Here is a 19,685-nt window from a genome sequence, read left to right on the forward strand (position 1 = left end):
TGATCACCGTATAACCACAACAATAAACAAAATATTATAATGTCAAAATTGGTTCATTTAACAAATAAATAAAATATTAAAAAAATATAAAAAGAATATCAATTATATCAAAAGTGATGTTGTAATGCATCAAATTAGCATCGATTTTGATCAAAATTGATGTTGTAAGTATTATATAATATTGATTTTGATAGAATTAATATTAAATTATGCATTATAATATTATTTTTTTAGAATTGATGTCGTTTTTGTTTTTTTGTTGCTATTTGCTATTATATCATATTGATTTTGGAGAAAATTAATGTTGTATAATAAATTTCAATATTAATTTTTATAACTGATATTAAAAATGATCTACTTTTAACGATGATTGTTATTTTTATCATTGATTCAAAACTGATGTTAAATGTTAATTTTGTATATATGTAGTTAGATTTTTTTTATAAAAAAAAAACTTCTCCATAAATATTTATAAGAAAAAACATAAATTTGTATCCTAAGTTAAAATTATTCTAAAATCATTTCATAATATATAGTTTCTACGAAAATTAATTATAACTTATATACAAGTTAGTTTTAACAGCTTAGGGAATTTTTTTTCTTTAATAGTTTTTATGAAGAATTTTATCCAAACAAAACTTAAACTGCGTTCTAAAATTGAGCCTTTAATTGTGGTTCAAAAGATAACAACTATAAGACGGTCTGAATTTGAATAATTAACCCTATTACCAGCCTCCATTGCTCAAATGTTGTACAACCATTGTTGCTGTAAAATTTCGACCAAGCTCAGCACCAAAACTCTGATTGTTCTCACTCCAATAACCTAGCTACTATGTCTATGAGCATATAGCTCATGAGCCAACACTCTAATTGTTAATTGTTATACTTAATGAAAGCCCCGGCATTGCCTACCCATCAAGCAGGTTCAAAACCAACACTTGTCCCTTCTTAGTAAAAGCCATTGCTCATTCCTTGCTTGTCCCGGATAGACCTTGTGCTGCAAGTGTTTTGGTTAATTGGTAATTATTTGATTTTTTATTGATAAATATTAACTTTGTTGACAAAGAGAATCGAACCAACAATCTTTTCTCCTTCTTCCTTTTCTCTTAATCATGTAACCTAAGTTATATCTTCTTGTAATTATTTGATTTTAGTTTGTGATTTTTTTTTATCAGCGTTAGTATTGTTAGTTTATGAATGGGCTTTTTGTTAAACAAAATGAGAGAAATAATACATACAAGAGGAGTGAATTTGTATTTTGATTCTCACAAAGTGATGAGCTTTTTTTTTTTTTTTTTTTGCTGTTGTATGTCGTATGAGAATTCATTCCTCAATTTTCATAATTTCTTCTTTGTTTTGTTTGGGCGTAATTTATAGCAATTTGTGCTGATTCTATGGGCTATTCATATGATGTACGCCTAATCTTTTTTTTCTTTTTCTTGTAGACATAATTAATTGATTGGTGAAACAAGACTGAGTTTTATCTTTCCTACTTTACATTTACTTAATTTTTTGGTTGTGTTGCAAGTAAGACCTGATTAATAGTTGAGTTTAATGTTTGTATAGTAATGGTGTAAAACAGTTTTAAAAGTTAATAAACTTATCATACATGATGGATTGTGATCGAATGACTATGTAAAACTTTTTACAATATCAGGTGCAATCTTTTTTCTCTTAATAGTTTGCCAATTCTCTTAGGCTGTTTTTTTTTAACTTCTTGAGCTGATTTATGTTGCTCAAATATTAGATCAAATATTGTCAAATCCATATTAAGCTTGGTGAATGTCTTCATTATGTTGTATATTTTATGAGAAGGACACGTACGTGGATTGTTGTGGTTCTTGAGTCCATGAAGGGATTGCTATTGGCACCCCTCATTGCTACATAAACCCTCCATGGCATTGATATTTATTTGACGAAAATGTCTTTCACAATAAAAACTTGTTTCCATTGCAATTTTCAGAGAAAGACACTACAGAAACTTGTTTTTGCTAAGTAATAGGGTAGACGTACACAATAAAAACATGTTTGCGTTGTATATTATAAATTCACATCCCTTTTTATTCTACCGAAACTTTTTTTCTAATGTGTCTTTGTCTAAGAATCCCAACAGAAATAAGTTTCTGCTATGTAGAAAAGTTAACATACACAATGAACAAAAATGATTTCATTTTGTAATTGGGAAAATATTGAAATGTGTAATTTGGTATTTGTTTTGTTTTTAAAGAAAATTAATTAAAATAATTTCTAAAACTACTTGAAATTTAAAAAAAAAACTTAATAAATATAGATGAATGCAAAAATATAAAGGACATGTTACTAGAATCATCTTAGACACATAACTCAGTGTTCATAACAATATAATAATAAAATAAAGAATGTCAAATAAAAAATAACTTATCGAATAATAAATACTTATCATCATAGACACATAACTCAGTATTTCATGACCACTCGACGTTAAGTGTGACATATTTTAAGAACCAAATAATAACGCATGCATGGTGTCATAGTGCATATCATGTCCTGTAGAAAAATCGTATTGCACTTATCGAAATACATAGTTTATACATATATATCTAAAAAGCCTGAAATCTCTGTCCTTCCCTCTTCAGCTCTTCCTCTCTCCCTGCAGCTCCTTTTTCCTTTTCTTTTTTCTTTTTTCTTTTCACTTTGGTTATGTCATGATTTTATTCTGGTAGACCATACACACATTGAATACCTAGAAAGGCATTTTGAGAAAAGAGCGGGTACTGTCTCCTAATTCATCTGTCGGTGTCCTATTACAGGACAAATTTGACAAATTTGTGTGGTTGGGTGGATGTGGTGGTGGGATCCTATTTTCTCCAAAGCCTTCAACTATTTGATTTTGCAAGAAAAGTGAATGGATTCACGAACCGAGGCAAGGCACCCCCTTGATTATTATTATCAAAACAACAACAAAGTAGTACTTCCCAGGATAATGCATGACCTAGCTAGCTAGCCATCTTAAGTTATTGCTTATAACCTAATACATATATATCCAAGATCATCACTACAACAAAGGTTTTAATTTTCTATATATCATCTATTAGTTCACTTTTTAAATTCTTATGTTTTAGACTTAAGTCTTAATTAATTTCTTTCAGAGAAAATTTTCGTCTACCAAAAAGCAATTAGAGGGTGAGAATTGAAATAATAATTGGTGATATTTTTCTTTGATATGCCTGTGTTTATTATAAATCAAAGGACACATCATAGAAGATTATATTGCAAATTTAAATTGAATGGTTTAATTTGATTAATAACATACAGATGAGAATACATAATAGCAGCTTTCAACTAATGTATCTAGCTAGCTACCTATTTCCTTATCTGTATAATATTCACATCTCTAAGAGTTTAAAGCCTGGCTGGAGTATTTTTATTGAACAGAAAAATATAAAAGAAAAAATCAACAATCTAAATTAAAGAGATGGAATTAATTAATTGATTAATCTAGGCTTACATTACATTTGCTTCTTCTTCAAGGCTTGCTTGCTGTTGTGCATCCAAACCTTGAAAACCTGTCTTCTTACACCAACCTGGGAGCAAAACTGATGCAGTTCCTGTTCATCTTGTTTCTGGATCTTCCACCCAAGTTTCTCAGCAAACTCCATCATCCTATCTTTCTGTTGCTGTGTGAACTTGGTCCTGAACCTCTTCTTTGAAGATGATGATGAGAGTAGTGGTGGCTGCTGCTGCACTGATGATAATAACAAGTTGTTCCCTCCTCCTCCATGATCATTGGTCTGAAACATGTTGAGATCTTCGCTTGAGGACTCAGCTGGGCCTGATCCCCCAAAGCCCAACATCACGGGCTGAACAACAGGCGGCCCACCATGAAGATGAGAGTGTGGTGTAGGAAACTGAAGGTGGTGATGAGAGTCTGGAGAATGAATAATAGTGTTTATGTTCCTATTGTTTTTGTTGAGAAGAACATGTTGTAGTTGTGACTCTACTAGTACTCCTTGATGAGGTTCTTTTCTGTGGAAATTGCGGTGGCACTCACAAGCTGCACACTTTAAGGATTCTGGGGTGCCCTCTTCTCCATTTGGCATGAACTCTCCACACCCATCTGTGACATGACCTCCCATGCTTGCAGCATGATTCTTCAGACATTCTCGGTATCTGAATAATGTTGTTGTTGTGTGTGGTTGTGGTGGTGCTGTTGTTGGGGTGGTGCTTATGATAGGAGGAGAAATAATAGAACTTGGATCTGGATCTCTTCTGGGTCTGTGATGAGGTTGTGGAAGTTGAAGAGGGTTTGGTGGGAGTGAAGGGGGATAGAGATTATGATGATGTGAAGAAGTTTGGGGTGGATCAGTGAAAACTAATGTGTGAGATTGATGAGGAGGTAATTGGTCACTACTTCTTTCACCTATTGGTGATGATAGCTTGGAACCAGAAGAGGAGTTATTATAACCCAAAGTGCTAGGCATCTCTATAACCTTATCTTGCTCTCTCATGTCCATCAAATCTGATTATCAACTTTTAATATAAAGAAGGCCAAGATCTAAAACTTAATCTCATTCCCCTAGCTAATTCCTTTTTTTTTTTTTAATCTGATAATTTTTTCCTTAAACAATCATCATCTCACTAATGGATTTTCTTTAATTTGTGATTGTGGATCGTCCTGTAACGTGTTCAACCCTAATTCATCCCCTCTAATTGAAGAACAGGCTTAATCAAAGGGTTACTTGCACACCAACAACTGTTCTTTTTCCTGTGCTTATCTTGACATTGACGTTCTGGGTGCTAAACCTACCAATTAAATTTCACTATAGTCAATACTAATAATACTATTATTATCGGAGGAGAATAAAATGTACGTATATTGTAGCACTAGTAGCACTGGAAAAGTGGAAACAATGTATAGTTGTACAATTTGTATGAAAAAGAAAAATCTTAAGAGAGGGAGAGAGACAGAGGACAAAAACAGCAAAACTATTGGAAATTGAAGAAAAATTTGAGATGTGCCTATCAACTGGGTCCCTAGGGAGCTTCAATTAAGACACACCTTGGCAGCTAAATTAGACACTAAGATTTGAAGAGCATGAAGCCTAATTGCACGGCAAAACCTTCAAGGAGATTGAGAGAGAGAGAGACCTGGAAATTAAAGACTAGTAACAAGTTTGGACATAGAATAAGAGAGAGACAAGTGGGAATTCTGAATGTTAATTTATGAGGGCAAAGAAATAGAATGAAGAGTTTTGTTTCCTAGCAATGCATCAAGCCGCATAAAAAAGGAACAGTGTAGGGTTGTTTTGCACTCACGGAGAGTGATGACTACACTGCAAGTTTTGTCTTGCAGAACAACCGACAAGAGGTCATGTTGGTTCTCTATCTCTCGCACACCCGGCACGCTGGTCCAGTTCCTAATTATTGCCTTTTCTCAGCCACTCTTAATTTCAAAACCCTAGTTAAGCCAAATAAACCCCTTCAAATGACATGAATTTGTGCTCTAAACCACCATAGCGCAAAAGGGAAAATGCTAGAGAGAATTAGAGAAATGGCTCACTTGCCAGGAATTTTCGTGTAACCAAAATTTTTGCATTAGAATTAAGCTGTTTCATTCATGCAAATTAAAGGTAATAGATGAAAAAGTTATTCTTACAAATATCTTGACCACAAATGACCAACGAGCAGCCTATCCGAATATTGTAAATTTTTTGATATTTTTTTTTCAGATCTTTTGTTTTGCTAAAAATAATATTGATATGAAATAATTTCATGAGAAGTGGTGATTAATTTTTATTGGAGTTCTGCATGAGTATATATAAGAAAAATATTTTCTTTTTAACACGATTTATTTTATATTAAAAATCAATCAAGATTCAAACCATAAATTACTTAATTAAAAATTACAAATTATTATCAATTACTTATATCAACCGTTATTAGTAAAATAATTTTAAAATAATAAAACTAAAGAATAATTAAAATAACATCAAACTATTTATAATTTGAACTTTTGATATCACTGAGTAAACCGATTTTATAGAAGAATGGTAAAAATATTTAAAATGTTTAATTTTACATAAAATTAAATTATATATTGTTTTTTAATCCTATAACATTCTTAAAAAAATAAAGACTAAATGCACTTCTAATCCTTTAAGTATTAAAATTATTAATCTTTTATATTATAATTGTGTTAATTGAGTCTTCTATTGTAATTTTATTCCTCAGCTTAAATTGCATCAATTGAATCTTCCAACTTTCAATAATTATATAATTTAGTGCTTTATTTTAATAAACTAACATTATTCTTCTTGTTAATATATATGAAATAACTGTGACACATGTGAGAACTAATTGACATAATTAGAACCTGCGACTAAATGACACATTGCGATAGTAAAAAACCTAGTTGTTACAATTAAAATTATAAAAATTGAGAAAATAAAAGTACAATTAACCCGAAAAATAAAACATATCTGACTATCAGAGGGAAGTAGAATAGCATCCATTGTTTTCTTTTTCATCAGGTGTGGTGAGGGCTAAGTAAAGTGGCAAAGTGAATGAAGAGCTTGCTGGGCCATTGAACAGTTTTTGTCTTGTTGCCAGAGTGTGCCAGAATCTCTTCACCCTCTCTCTCTCTCTACTCGAGGCTGTTTTGTGTTGTGTTCGTGACTAACTTTGTGCGCCTGATCGATGCTGCAGTAATATCTGCTACCCATTCTTTTGTTGGACAATTGACTTACTTTACCACCTTCCTTCTTTCACGTTACCAAACAATTGATGTTATTTGGTTTACATTTCTCTTTCACGCTTCAACTTTGTGCTTGTGCTGTTTTGGTTATGTTTTCTGGGATTCGGCTGGGGGTGCCACGTTAAACTCCACTATACAATGAGAAACGCCTTATAGAAACCGCAGCTTTTGACTTTCTCTTCCTATAAATTAATTAAGTGGAAAATGATTGATATATATTTTTTATTTAACACCCACTAATCTTTCTTACTTATTGAATTGGCTTATTTTAAAATAAAATAGTATCTCTATTTGAGATTTCATGCCTAAATTGAAAATCAAACCTCTTGGTTCCTTTTGTGGTTATACCAACAACTTTGAGTTACATGCACTTAAATGTCTTTTATATATGTTTCAATATTATCTGTCCATCTAATTTTATTAGATCGCATTTTTTCTTCGTACTATAATTTTTAGAGTAAGGATAGAGGAAGAGTATTGCACTTTCTACGGAAACAAATGACATTTATCATTTTCAAGTCTTCCAAGAACTCAAAAATAGATTCACATTAATTAATCTTTTGTGGGCTCTTCAAAGTAAGGATGTTTGACTATTTCATCTACGAATTTTCCTCTCAAAAAGTGTGGGAGTGCATGATATTCCAAGGTCTATCCTTCCATTAGTTGATGAGTTACAGGGCATCCATTCATAAACAATTGAATAGCAATGAGGGAGTCACTCATTTAACATCCATATTCCAAGTTGTTTGTAGAGCAATATAAATTCCCCAAATGAGAACCAGAGTTTGGCCAAGATTATTGTGAAATCCATAAAGCCAAATGCCATATGAATATGATTGTCCCTAAAAACTTCTGCACAAGTGGTTGTCTTGTCATTAGAGTACACTGAACCATCTATGTTATACTTGACCCATTCCGAAGGAGGTCCCTTCCATTTGGTATAAATGATTGAATACTCAGGCTTTGCATTCCGAAAATACTGAGAATTAGTCCTTGCTCGACCATATAATTATATTAGTTGCATGCTGCCTTTTAGGAGACACTATATCAGAAACAAAAATTATTATCTCCAAATGTAGCACATTCCTCGTAGTCCATATTTCATACAATAAAGTAGCAAAAAATTAAGGCCAATTCAAAATGTTATGCTGGTCATTCTTAGTAATATTAGAAATAATCCATTCCTTGAGGGATTTTTCAAAAAAAAAAAAAAAACTCAGTTTCAACCTTGAGAGACTTTCAAATATTTGCAATCCTAGGACATCCAGTCCCTTAACATATGAATAGTTGTTTCTTCTTAAGAATTGCAACCAATACACATGAAGAAATTAAGGTTGAATTTTGTTTCAATCAATTTTTGCAAATCTTTTTAAAAGACCTTATATTGCTTGTTCTTAAAATGATGTAAAAGCATTATGACAAATTGTGATTTAAAAATTCTTATCTAAACCTTTTGTAAAAAATAACTTTAAAAGGATATTTGAAACATAAGGTTAGATAGAAACAAGATAAGAGTTATATAATAAAATTACACAAATTTTTATATTAGTTCATCTCACCCAAATTAAGTTAAATTATTGATAAACCACTTAAGTTTTATTATAATTTATCAATGTTATAAGTATTATTTAAATTATTCTCTTTAGACTCAATTCAACTAGTATTTCCCTTGTTCTAAATAAATAATTCCAAGTATTATTTGCTACAAAACCTCTTTAGGTTTAAACTAAAATTAATAATTGCCTTGATTGATAAAAAGAAGAAAAATAGTATGAATGAAAATAAAAAGGCATGAATAGATATATGTGAGAAATAAAGTGTAAATTAAATGTGTTTTGTTCAAAAGAAATACTAAAGGAATAAGGAGAGAGACCAGTAAAAATAGGTAAAAAAATAATAATAATACAATGAGTCCTATCATTTTTTTTAAAGTCATCTTCTTTCTTTCTCCCTCCTACTAAACAACCAAAAAAAAATATCATTCTTTCCCTCCCTCCAATTTCTCTGCAACTAACAGGGATAAGAAAAATAAGGGTAAAGCTCTCACAATCTTCATGGTCAGATATAAATGTACAATTATTAAGAACAACATTTACACTCAAGAGATTTTTCACAATTCACACAGGTTTGATTACAAGAATGAAATCAAAAAGTAACGTTAAAGCTTCAACAATTCCCATATCTTGTGTTTGGCATCTCTAGTATGTATAGAAAGGCTTCGAATATGTTTGTTGTGACTATCTTTGAGCTTCCTTTGTCTGATATTCTCATAAAGATAAAATGATCATTGGAGAATTAATTGTATTACTTAATGTCTCCAAATAGTTATATTGATAAAACAAAACAAAACGAAAAAATTCTGGTTATCTCTCCTTTTTCATACTGGAAATCTTCTTGCTATGGCCTACGAACATATATGTTTTTTTGGTCATAATAGTACAGTACTATTATTTTTTTCCAGATTCACATATCATTTTTATAAAGTATGTAATACATGAACATATTATACATGCAGAGTGCGCGCGCGGGGTGCATTTTATTTAATTATATATATTTATTATTGAAATTTAATTTAAATATATTTTTTTATCATTCAATTAAATATTATCATGATAAATTTATTCTGTTATAATGAAAATTTAAATGTGAAATATTATTTTTATTGATTAACTCTCGTACAAAATACATGAAAATTAAAGTCATTTGCTTACTATTTTTTTTATACTAAAAACTTCGCTTATTATTTCATTTTTTAATTTTTTTAAAATGTATATTTAAGAAGTGCAAAACTTTACTTTTCCTCGTAATACGTACCACGGTACAAGTTATTTGGAATGACGACTTTTGTTTTGGCTCTTTTGGGTGCCCCACAGAGACTCAGGGCGTTTCATTTGTCACCGAATCCAATAAGGAATTCTAACCTAACCCGACGGGCGTTTGATACCTTTTAAGGATGTGATATAAAATAAATAAAGTTAAAACAATTATCACTAAACAAATAATTAAAAGTTGGGCAACTAAGAACATATTTGGAAATTGGTTACAAAATTACATTTGACAAGAAAAAAGAAATTGTCAAAGAAGCAGTTACTTTTATGCTTATTTGTTAAGCTTACATTGAAACATGTCACATTTTTCATTGTAAATTAAACATGTTATAAGACTTCTTAAAACTTAGTTATATAAAAAACTAAATTTTATTAGATAATGAATTAGACAAAAGGAGAAGATTAATAAGTTATTGGTGGAAATGATTGATTTGGAAATTAAAAAAGAAAAGTGTCATTAAAAATTAAAGAGGATAAGTGAGATTTTTTGGTCAAGAAACTAATAGTTAACTATAAATTTTTCATATTAATAATATAATTAAAAAAAAAAGGAAATCTAATATGTAGGGTCACATCACGTATCGCACGCGGGTTACGTAATGCAATGCAAAGTAGATGAATGGGTGGAATTTGCACTGTTGAATCTTGACGCAGCGTGAGCGTGGATTCTCACTACGAGTTTAGTTGGTGCAATGCAACACATCCAATCCATCAGTCAACACTGTCAGCTATCACTCTTCCCGAATCTCCCTGTAAAATCACCCCTTTCATAGTCTAGATTTTAATAAAATTAAGGCTTAAATAAAGTCATAATAAGGTCGAGAGACAAAAAATAGGAAATAAATCAAATTAAACAAAATATAGGTATAATGTATAAGTTTCGTATTTAAAATTAATTTTATAAAAATTAAAATGTTTTTTCTTCTAAAATCCATTTTATTTACTATAAGAATAATTCCGAGAAGAAAAATAGTTGCCAAACGGTATTTAAAAATGTGTCACTTACGGGACTTAGCTTACTAAATAAACTTCAGTAGATCATTAAAAGAATGTTTGGTTGTGTGAAATGAAAAATAAAGAAAAAATATTTGAAAACGATAATTTAGAGATATTTAAAAAATGGAGAAGTACACGAAGCAGGTTAAAAAAAGCAGAAATTAAATATGGTGTTGCTAGGTGCACCCAGCACTTAAGGTGAAATGATAAAAATATCCTTGATTCGTAAGTCATTTAAGTTGATCCATAAAAGTCTTATGGATCAACTTGGTCCGTAAGCTTTTTATGGATCAACTTGATCCGTAGAAGCCTTATAGATCAACTTGATCCGTAAGACTTTTATGGATCAAGTTGATCCGTATTGTTCTATAAAAGACTTACGGATCAAGTTAATCCGTATCAACCTTAAGGATCAACTTAATTCATACGATTTACGGACCACCCTCACACACATCCATCACAAATGTGAAAAAAGTGCAGGGGCAATTTTGGTATTTTAAAAAAAATGCTGGATGCACCAGCAATAAAGCTGGGTGCACCAAGCAACACCCAAGTAAATGTCCACCAAAAGCCTAAAGGCCCATGTAATTCAGGTACAGAGCCAACCCAAGAGGGCTTGGAAAAATATTATGCAATTGTTATTTTCACTTCCTTTTCTTGCTAATACACTCCCCTTTCAAAATTGTTTTCCCAAAATACTCTCATCCCGGAAACTATTTATACATCCCATCTTTCCAGAACCTACTTTCCGAAAGACTATTCTTAGGTTCATACGCTTGCTTGAATTGGACCTTGTTCAATTTGTTTTTGATTTCTCATTTATTCACTTGTGATAGGAATTTCTTATGATTTTTGGTTATTTAGTGCGTGAATTTTTTGTTCATCTTCAAGATCTCTCAGTTTTTTTTGCTTATTCTATTCCCCGCCCCCGAAATGCTGGAAGCTATTGTCATAATGGCGCTGGAAGGAAACTAGACAGCAGGGAGCATGAATCAGTTATGTGTTTTGGTATTATATGGAAATAAATTAAACTCATACAGGGAGGGGGAAGGTTGTTTGTTATGTGTCGAACAATAGTGATGGGATCCTTTTATATATGATGCTGTGATCGGGGTGGTATGTTGTCAGTAAAATTTAATTCAGATTCAAAATTTTACGCCGTCATCATAATTTGCTTAGCCATTAACAGATTGAAAGGCGACTATATTTTAATTACATAGCATGTTTTGTTGTTTCACTGCACCATTTACTTCAATGCTAAGTTCACCATCTAATTGCACCGATCAAACATTTCTTCACCGCCTAATTCATCTATAGCTGCACCGCTTAAGAAAGTTGCATGGCAGCACCGCATTTTACATAGTGATTAAGCTTTAATATTTTATTAATTACTTTGATATTAAGCCTTTCAATTTTGCTGTTTTGCTTTGCCTAGAAAAGACCACTCATGTATCATTTGCTATCTACGAGTTCAAGAGAATCTGTGAATGAAATATTAACTGAATTCAAAATATTTTGTGATATGCTTGTTCAGTTGGAATTGTTCTTGATCACTGTACAATTTGGATAAAGTTATTTTTATTCATATTTTGAGATCCTTGATTTTTCAATTTATAATTTACTTTTTGCTTATCATAGCATGGTGTCTATTTGCAGAAGCTATATGCTAAATAAACAAAAATCTACTGGACCAAAAACTTGGCAAAAATCTCAAATTTCTGGAGCAACGATTACTCTTTGAATCATTTGTGGCAATTGTGGGCGAACAAACCCTTACTCTTTTCTCTCTCTCTCTCTCTCTTTTTTTCTAATACTAACGAACTTCATAAATCACAGGGTCAGCACTCAACTTTCATGAACAATTTCATCCCAAGTTCTAAACTCAGGTGGTGGCTCATCATCATTCAATAGTCAATACTATAAATTTTAATTGTCATTTGAAAAATAATATTTTTAGAAATTATTCTCATTCTCATTCAATGACGTAACTTTCTTAATCTTTTACATGAGTATTAATTTTATTTTGTATTAATTTTTTATTCTTTCCAAATATTATTATTTTTACAATAATACTGCAAATTTAATTTACCATTCTTGAGTAAGAGTATTTTTAGAAATTATCCTTTGTAAATTTTCTTATATTGGGTGTTTAATTTTATTTTTGTCAATTTTCATTCCTTTCAAACTCTATTTTTTTTTTTTTGTTTACATTTTAAATCTAGTTACATTATATCAAATTAGTCACAAATATTTATGAACAATTCGAATTGACGGAACTCGATTTAAAATATGGTTGTGGTTGGAAGAGGACCATCAAGGTTTCATTTGTAGAGATGCTCTTCCTAACAATGCATTGAGAATGCATCGCCATTTATCTGGCATAGCTTCGTGTCTCACATCACTTCGAGGATACTCTTCACTATTTGCTTGATTGTTCACACGCTAGAGAGATTTGGCTCCAAATGGGTTTCCTTGCTCGGGATAATTACCTGGTGACTAATGCACTTATTTGGATTTAAAGTTAGTTGCGATATAATTGTTGATCACGAATGGTCATATTAGTTACTTAATTGAGATTTGTTTCCTTTTTATCTAATTATTATTTTCAAGACATAATGTTTTTAATTCTAACAACAAACATATTTTAGTCTCATTTACACTAACTAGCTTGATCGAAATATGAACCAAATGTAATTAAAAAATGCATTGCCTGTTAACATGTTACCTCTTGTACCAGGTTGATCGAAATATGAACCATAATGTTTCCCACGAATGGTCATATTATATTCTCATACTTTGTCTCATTCTCCTTCTTTTATTTACTACATGTTCTTCATTCTCTCTCATTCCACTGTAATGTAATCGAAGACAATATTTTGTGATGTTGTTTTCCAAATGTGAGACAGGAATGAGCAATCCATTGCTTATGTTACCACTGACTTTTTTATTCAGTGAAGAAGAGTCATTTTCTGGGGAACGAAAATGCAAAACAGAAAGGTAAGGGAAAAAAATGTTTTTTCCGTTGCTTGAAAAAAACTAAAATATTCAATAATTATAAACGAAAATATCGCAAGTTTCATATCAACCAATCCGAACTTGAATAATTCAATTTATTATTTGCAACTTAAAAAACCTCCAATCGATAGTTAATTTTTTTCTTCGTTTGATCTCCTTCATCAAATTTTCTTCTATGGACAAAAGTAAAAATAGAAACAGAATTTAAATAAAGAAAACCACATGTAGTAAAATTCAAATCCCCCCACAGATTATGTTTCTGTAGAATCTGAAACATAACCAAATTATTTTTTATAACTAACTTTTCTTAGGATTGTAGTTCAATAGCCCAGCGTGGCTTTGTCAAAGCAGAAATTGGGTGTTCAAGTCCCATAAATCCTGATGGATCCATCCCTCTAGCACACCTCAAAAAGACATACCCCCCAAAAAAGCCACAAACAGGAAAAGTAAGCAAAAGAAGGAAATGGACATGCCATAAATTGAAATGGTCGTAACAAGAAAAATCGATAATTGGAAAAACAGGTAAAATTAATATTGAGTTGCATGTAAGGAATAAGGAATAAAGTATGATTTTAAGGTAAATATTAGGATTAATGTTGAGCCTTTTTATATTAAAAAGAGTAGTTTTTTATATTTTAAAATTGGTATAAAGTCTCCTAAAATATTAGGATTAATGTAAATGTTTTAAACAAAAATATTTTAAAAAATGTCATTTGCAACTAAAATTATTAAAATTAATTTAGAGAGTATACATGGATTAATAATAGTATTTGCTTTTAATTAGAGGATGAAGAGTCTGTTTGTTTAGTGTTTGTATATATTTCTATTAAAGTTCTTAAACTTACGTCTAACTTTTTAGAAAAGCAACCGAAGTCTTATTTTTATAAATTTAAAATTAATTTGAAGATTATGATTATTCTCATATCTGAACAAAATATTTAAAAATGATTGTTAAGAACCTGTTAATGTTTTTTTATAAAATTTCTAACTTTGTGTTTGATTTGTAGTTGTATAAAATATATATACTTGAAAATATGGATATGATTGATTTAAAATTATGTTGTGATTCAATCTTGATTGTTTCAAACAATTTGATTGTTTCCCAATAATTTCATAATTAATTGAAATAATTTTTAAAAGGGAAGATGACATGTGATAACCAAATGTTTTAATTTTGATTGATTCTAAATAATAAATAATAAATACAATTAATTTTTTCGTATTCATAGTAAGATATCATTATATTGAATTGGATTATATAATAAATCAAATATAATAATGACAAAAATATTATATAATGATTCATTAATTAATTACGTGTATATTAATATTTAATGAATTGATATATATAGCAATCAATCATTATATGCTAATCAATGTAATGAAACTCATTATTTCTAAGATGCTGAATAGTAAATAGTTGTATGTTACCATGATTTGATTCAATAACAATTAAAATAATTATTAAAAATTCAATCAAAATAATATGTTTACTATTACTATTAGTACCAACATTGAATAAATTAAATAAATATTAATTGATTACATGTTAATAATCAAATAAATAAATTAATGATATCAATTAAAGTATTATATATTAAAGTTAATGATATCATAATTCAAATCAAAATTTGAAATTTTAAAATCTTGCATGATCTGAGTTTTAATTTTATAGAGACATTAAACATAAAATGTAGAGATAGAGGTGATCAAAGGGCTGATTACAAGGATAAATGATGAATTTGATTTCTTTTTAATCTGACTATTTATCTTTTTTAAATAATTTATTTTAGTTATTCATTTGATTGAAAAGTTACAAAATCATTCATATTTAAAAGATTCATATTGGTGACTCATATTATCTAAAGCATTTAAAATAATAATATAATTATTTGAATATATTTAAAATGATCTTTAATTCAAGTGTTTTTCAAATTATAAAATTAAATATATTTAAATAATTGAATGATTATTTTAAATTTTAAAATAAGGTCACACAAAGATGTCGACTTTCTGTAACCTTATAACGAACATTCTTAATTAAACATGAACAAATTGACCATGATTACGGAAAAATCAATATAAAATTGATTATTAAGTATTTACTAAGCAGGAATAAGTCAACAACTAAATAATCATTATTTTCATATCTCAACAGATTATGCAAATTAACTTGAAATTTATGATTATTTTGCTATCCTAATAGAATATTTACAATTGATTGTTAAGCATGTGTTATCTTAAAATAAAAATTAACAAAAACACAAATAAAATATTCTTTTTAATTAAACGTTAATAAATTGATTGCGATTATGACAAAATCAAATACAAAATTGAAGTTGATCACATTGTTTCTTCACTGTTTTCCCCATCTCTTTCTTTTCTTTACTTCTCCTTCTTTCCACTCAATGCTTCTCTTCTAGATCTTCTCAGTTGTCTCTATCATCCATAGTCCCTTTTGAAATTAGTGTGACTATACTAAATTATTCAATGTTGGATTTCTTGAAACAATTCAATTTTGAGACTTGGTAGAAGCTCATGATCTGATAACTCTTCAACTTTTATCGTCACATTTCTTAATTGTTATATTCATTTTAGTTGTTAACTTTGTGCTGCATAAGGTAGTTAATGACATGTTCAAACCTCTGGGAAAGCTTGCTAACATATGATTTTTGTAAAAACAGATAGTGTGGAAAAGGCAAAGGAAGAAAGCAATCACAAATTTTAATTTAGAGGCAGAAAAAAATTCAATATACTAATTATGTATGGTTAATTAAAATGGTCATATCTGATGTTTAGACATTTGTTTTTCAAACTGCATATGGTAAGGATAAATTTGAAGATCTTTAAATTAAATGGCTCTATGTTGTCATGAAATTATTCATGTGTTTCTAGAAATGGTAGGATGCAAGGTTGTCAAACTTAAGACACTACCTAAATTGGTGGAGCTTTTGTAGACTCCAGTAGTAAACTCATAAGAGTTTACTTATTATGAATCAAAATTAATATTAAAAAACCCTATTAATAGCATATATGCATAACATAATACTCTTAACACATTCACCACTTCAACTCTGCAATAAGCAAAGTACTGAACCACAATAATATGTGCCAGTAAATTAGTACTACTACATAAGATAAAACTACTTAATAGTCACATTATACATAAATTCATGAAAACATAAGTTTCTAAAGTGAAAATATTTATAAAAAAGAGCCAATTTCTTGAAATCATTTGAGCCCTTGTAAATTGTTACATTTATGTTGGCTTCAAAAACAATGCATAAGTAGCATAGAACAGTGTAACTATTGGGCAAAAATTGTATTTGATTTTGAACTCATCCACTTGCTTTTTGGCTCAAGTTTATGCAAGTTTTCATGAGTTTATTCTAGAAAGTTTGATGGTAAATTAACTCATTTTCTTTACTTAGAATCATAAACTCATAAAGTTTACGAGTTAATTCAAGAATTTGAATTTGACAACAATGGTAAAATGTCTTGGAAAAATAATTGCAATCCTCCTCAAGGTTTTTTTTTATCTCATGTAATAATGGGGTAACATAAGATTTATTTAGAAATTGAATGGTTTGCCAAAATATTTTCTTCATTTTCTGTTTTCACTTTTAATTACAAAGTGCTTCCTTATTTTAATTTTATTTATTGTTTTTGAAATATTTGTATAGGAAACAAAGAAAACATTGTTCTCAAATTGAAACGTGAGATTTTTGTGATTACAAGTGAAAACAGAAAACCTTATGGCCACTAGTTTTTTTCCCAAATGGAAAGGTCCAACACTTGCACCTTAAATCAACGATTCTTTGTTAATACATAATAGATATGTGGAGAATGCCTTTTGCATACCTGTTTAAACATTTGCTTAGGAGTTAGGAGAGTGATTCAAATGGTTGGGTAGTAATTCATGTGGTGGCAAATACATACGTAGTATGTATGATTGTTTCTGTTGCTACTATGTTGAGACATTTACGCCGAGAGGATATCAATTTTACATTAGGAACTGCTTAGTTTTTTTTGGTCTTGGTCTTAATTTCACTTTTTCTTTATCCTTTATATTTTATTTACCTCAATTTGTTTTATTGATATTGACGAGGTTGGTTTTGTTTGTCTGATTCTGTAATATGCTGAAAACTTGGAATTTACGAACACCATTTTTCTTTCTTACAACATGAGACTGAGAAGCTTAGGAATGATATAGAACATAAGACTGAAAAGCTTATGAATGATATACAATTTGAGTCTGAGAAGCTTAGGAATGATATACAACGTGAGTCTCGCAAGCTTAGAAATGATTATGGAGAAGATCGGTAGTAAGTTGAGATATATACTTTATCAGTTTTAACAATTGGTCTTGATCAACTAATAGCTATATTGGATTGTTCTGTTACGATTTTTATGTGATGCAGGTTGTTAATAAAGGAGGAATTGTCTAACACGGATGAATCTAACAAGATAAACAAACTTGATAGAGTAAGCAATTATGAAATTGTTTGGGTAAGCTTATCCAAAAACACTTCTTCCTAAGAAAAGAAAATAAGAAATAAAAAAAAAGACCTTTTCCATAAGCTCATAGAAAAATTATACGAGACAACTTCTACAAATTAACTTATGTATAATTAAACTTTAATTTATGGAGAAATTCATTTTATTTTTTATTTCTTATTTTCTTCTACTGGTAGATAAGCTTACTAAACAAGCCTTACGTGACATTTAAAAGTTGTTATTTCATCCCATGGAAATTTGCATTCTGAACCTCTTTGCTATTCATATCCCGGATATCCATTCTGTAAGAGCAAATTAAGCTGGAAGCATCCAACTATAATGTCATAAGCAGTTGTTTCCGTCTTTGGTGTAGGTCTTGCTGTTTTACGCATGTGGATGTAAATGGATTATGTGGCAGTAGTTATATGCAGTACTGCCAGTAGTAGTTATGATGTTGGTGAAAGAGAGATCAGATGCAACTTTTGTAGGGGCCATTGTCTCGGAGATGATTATAGCTTGTTTTTTTTATAAATGGAAAATTATAGGTATTACAGCATCAGTGTTTAAAGGCTTCCTCTCGAAACTGAAGATACAAAATTCAAACCTGTGCAAAAAATCAAATGAAAGTAAAAAAAGAAAAAAGAAAAAAAGCGCTACAAGAATGAAAGTGAGAAGGAAACAAGGGTTCAGAGGAAGGAGATAGATGAAATGGTCAAAGGAAAATACGATCGAAGGAGGAACGAGAGGGAGTAAAAGACATTTATGCAATAGTGTGTTTTTAGCATCCAATATGATAACACGGTGAAACAATTGATTTAATAATAGATTTTTTTTAATTATTTTATCGATACGAAATTATCCTGTTAAAAATTATGATAAATGTTTGTCAGATATCTTAACGTGTACAATAAATATTACTCTCAGGTTATATTCAAGACCAACCAGGATAAATAATAATAATAATAGATTATATTGACCAGAAGATAATGACAATAACAAAGTGGTGGAAAAAAAGAAACATGAAAATAAAAAGTTAAGAAATACAAAAACATTATATATAATTATAATTTAATCCTATACGTGTCACATTTCCTTAATTTAATCATTTTACATAAATATTTATTAAAACTGTTTAAAAGGTCCTCATGCTTTTATTTTTATATACGGACCAGTTAAATAAGAAAAACATAAATAACTTTTTAATAGATATTTAAAACAAAATGATATTTTTGTAATTAAAAATATATAAAACAAATTAAGAATAAAAACTTGATAACATTTGCACTCAGGAAATTTTTATTTTTTTATCTTTAAGAATAAAAACAAATATAAGATAATTAATGATAACTGACTTCATTTTTAACCAATTTAATTAGACCCGTTTAGTAGTTTTTTTTTTTAATAACTACGATACTGAAATTTAAACTTAAATCTCACGCAAATCATCCAAATCTCTAGCTACGTCTTTAAACTTAAATTAGGGTTTGACATAATGATTAATAAAAGAGCAGATAAAAGAGGTACTAGAACAAAATTATTTTCGCATTCTCCTCGTGCAAAATGGAAATGGACAACATGTTAAATCAAACCAACTGTCAATTATTGAACTTCACACT

At 29.6% G+C, this 19,685-nt stretch overlaps 1 protein-coding gene across 1 annotated transcript; it reads right to left on the reverse strand.

The window, feature by feature from the left end:
• Nucleotides 1-3,207: 3,207 nt before the first annotated feature.
• LOC100810719 (zinc-finger homeodomain protein 6) lies at nucleotides 3,208-5,352 on the reverse strand. The gene has a single exon (XM_003520261.5). The coding sequence runs from the start codon at nucleotides 4,491-4,493 to the stop codon at nucleotides 3,489-3,491; it is 1,005 nt and encodes a 334-aa protein (XP_003520309.1). The 5' UTR covers nucleotides 4,494-5,352; the 3' UTR covers nucleotides 3,208-3,488.
• Nucleotides 5,353-19,685: the final 14,333 nt, after the last annotated feature.

This window comes from Glycine max, chromosome 2 (assembly GCF_000004515.6).
Source record: "Glycine max cultivar Williams 82 chromosome 2, Glycine_max_v4.0, whole genome shotgun sequence".
Taxonomy (NCBI): domain Eukaryota; kingdom Viridiplantae; phylum Streptophyta; class Magnoliopsida; order Fabales; family Fabaceae; genus Glycine; species Glycine max.

Bases quoted from the DNA above. Each gene is read 5' to 3' on its own strand.
- LOC100810719 (XM_003520261.5), bottom strand. From the start codon at position 4,493: ATGGACATGAGAGAGCAAGATAAGGTTATAGAGATGCCTAGCACTTTG.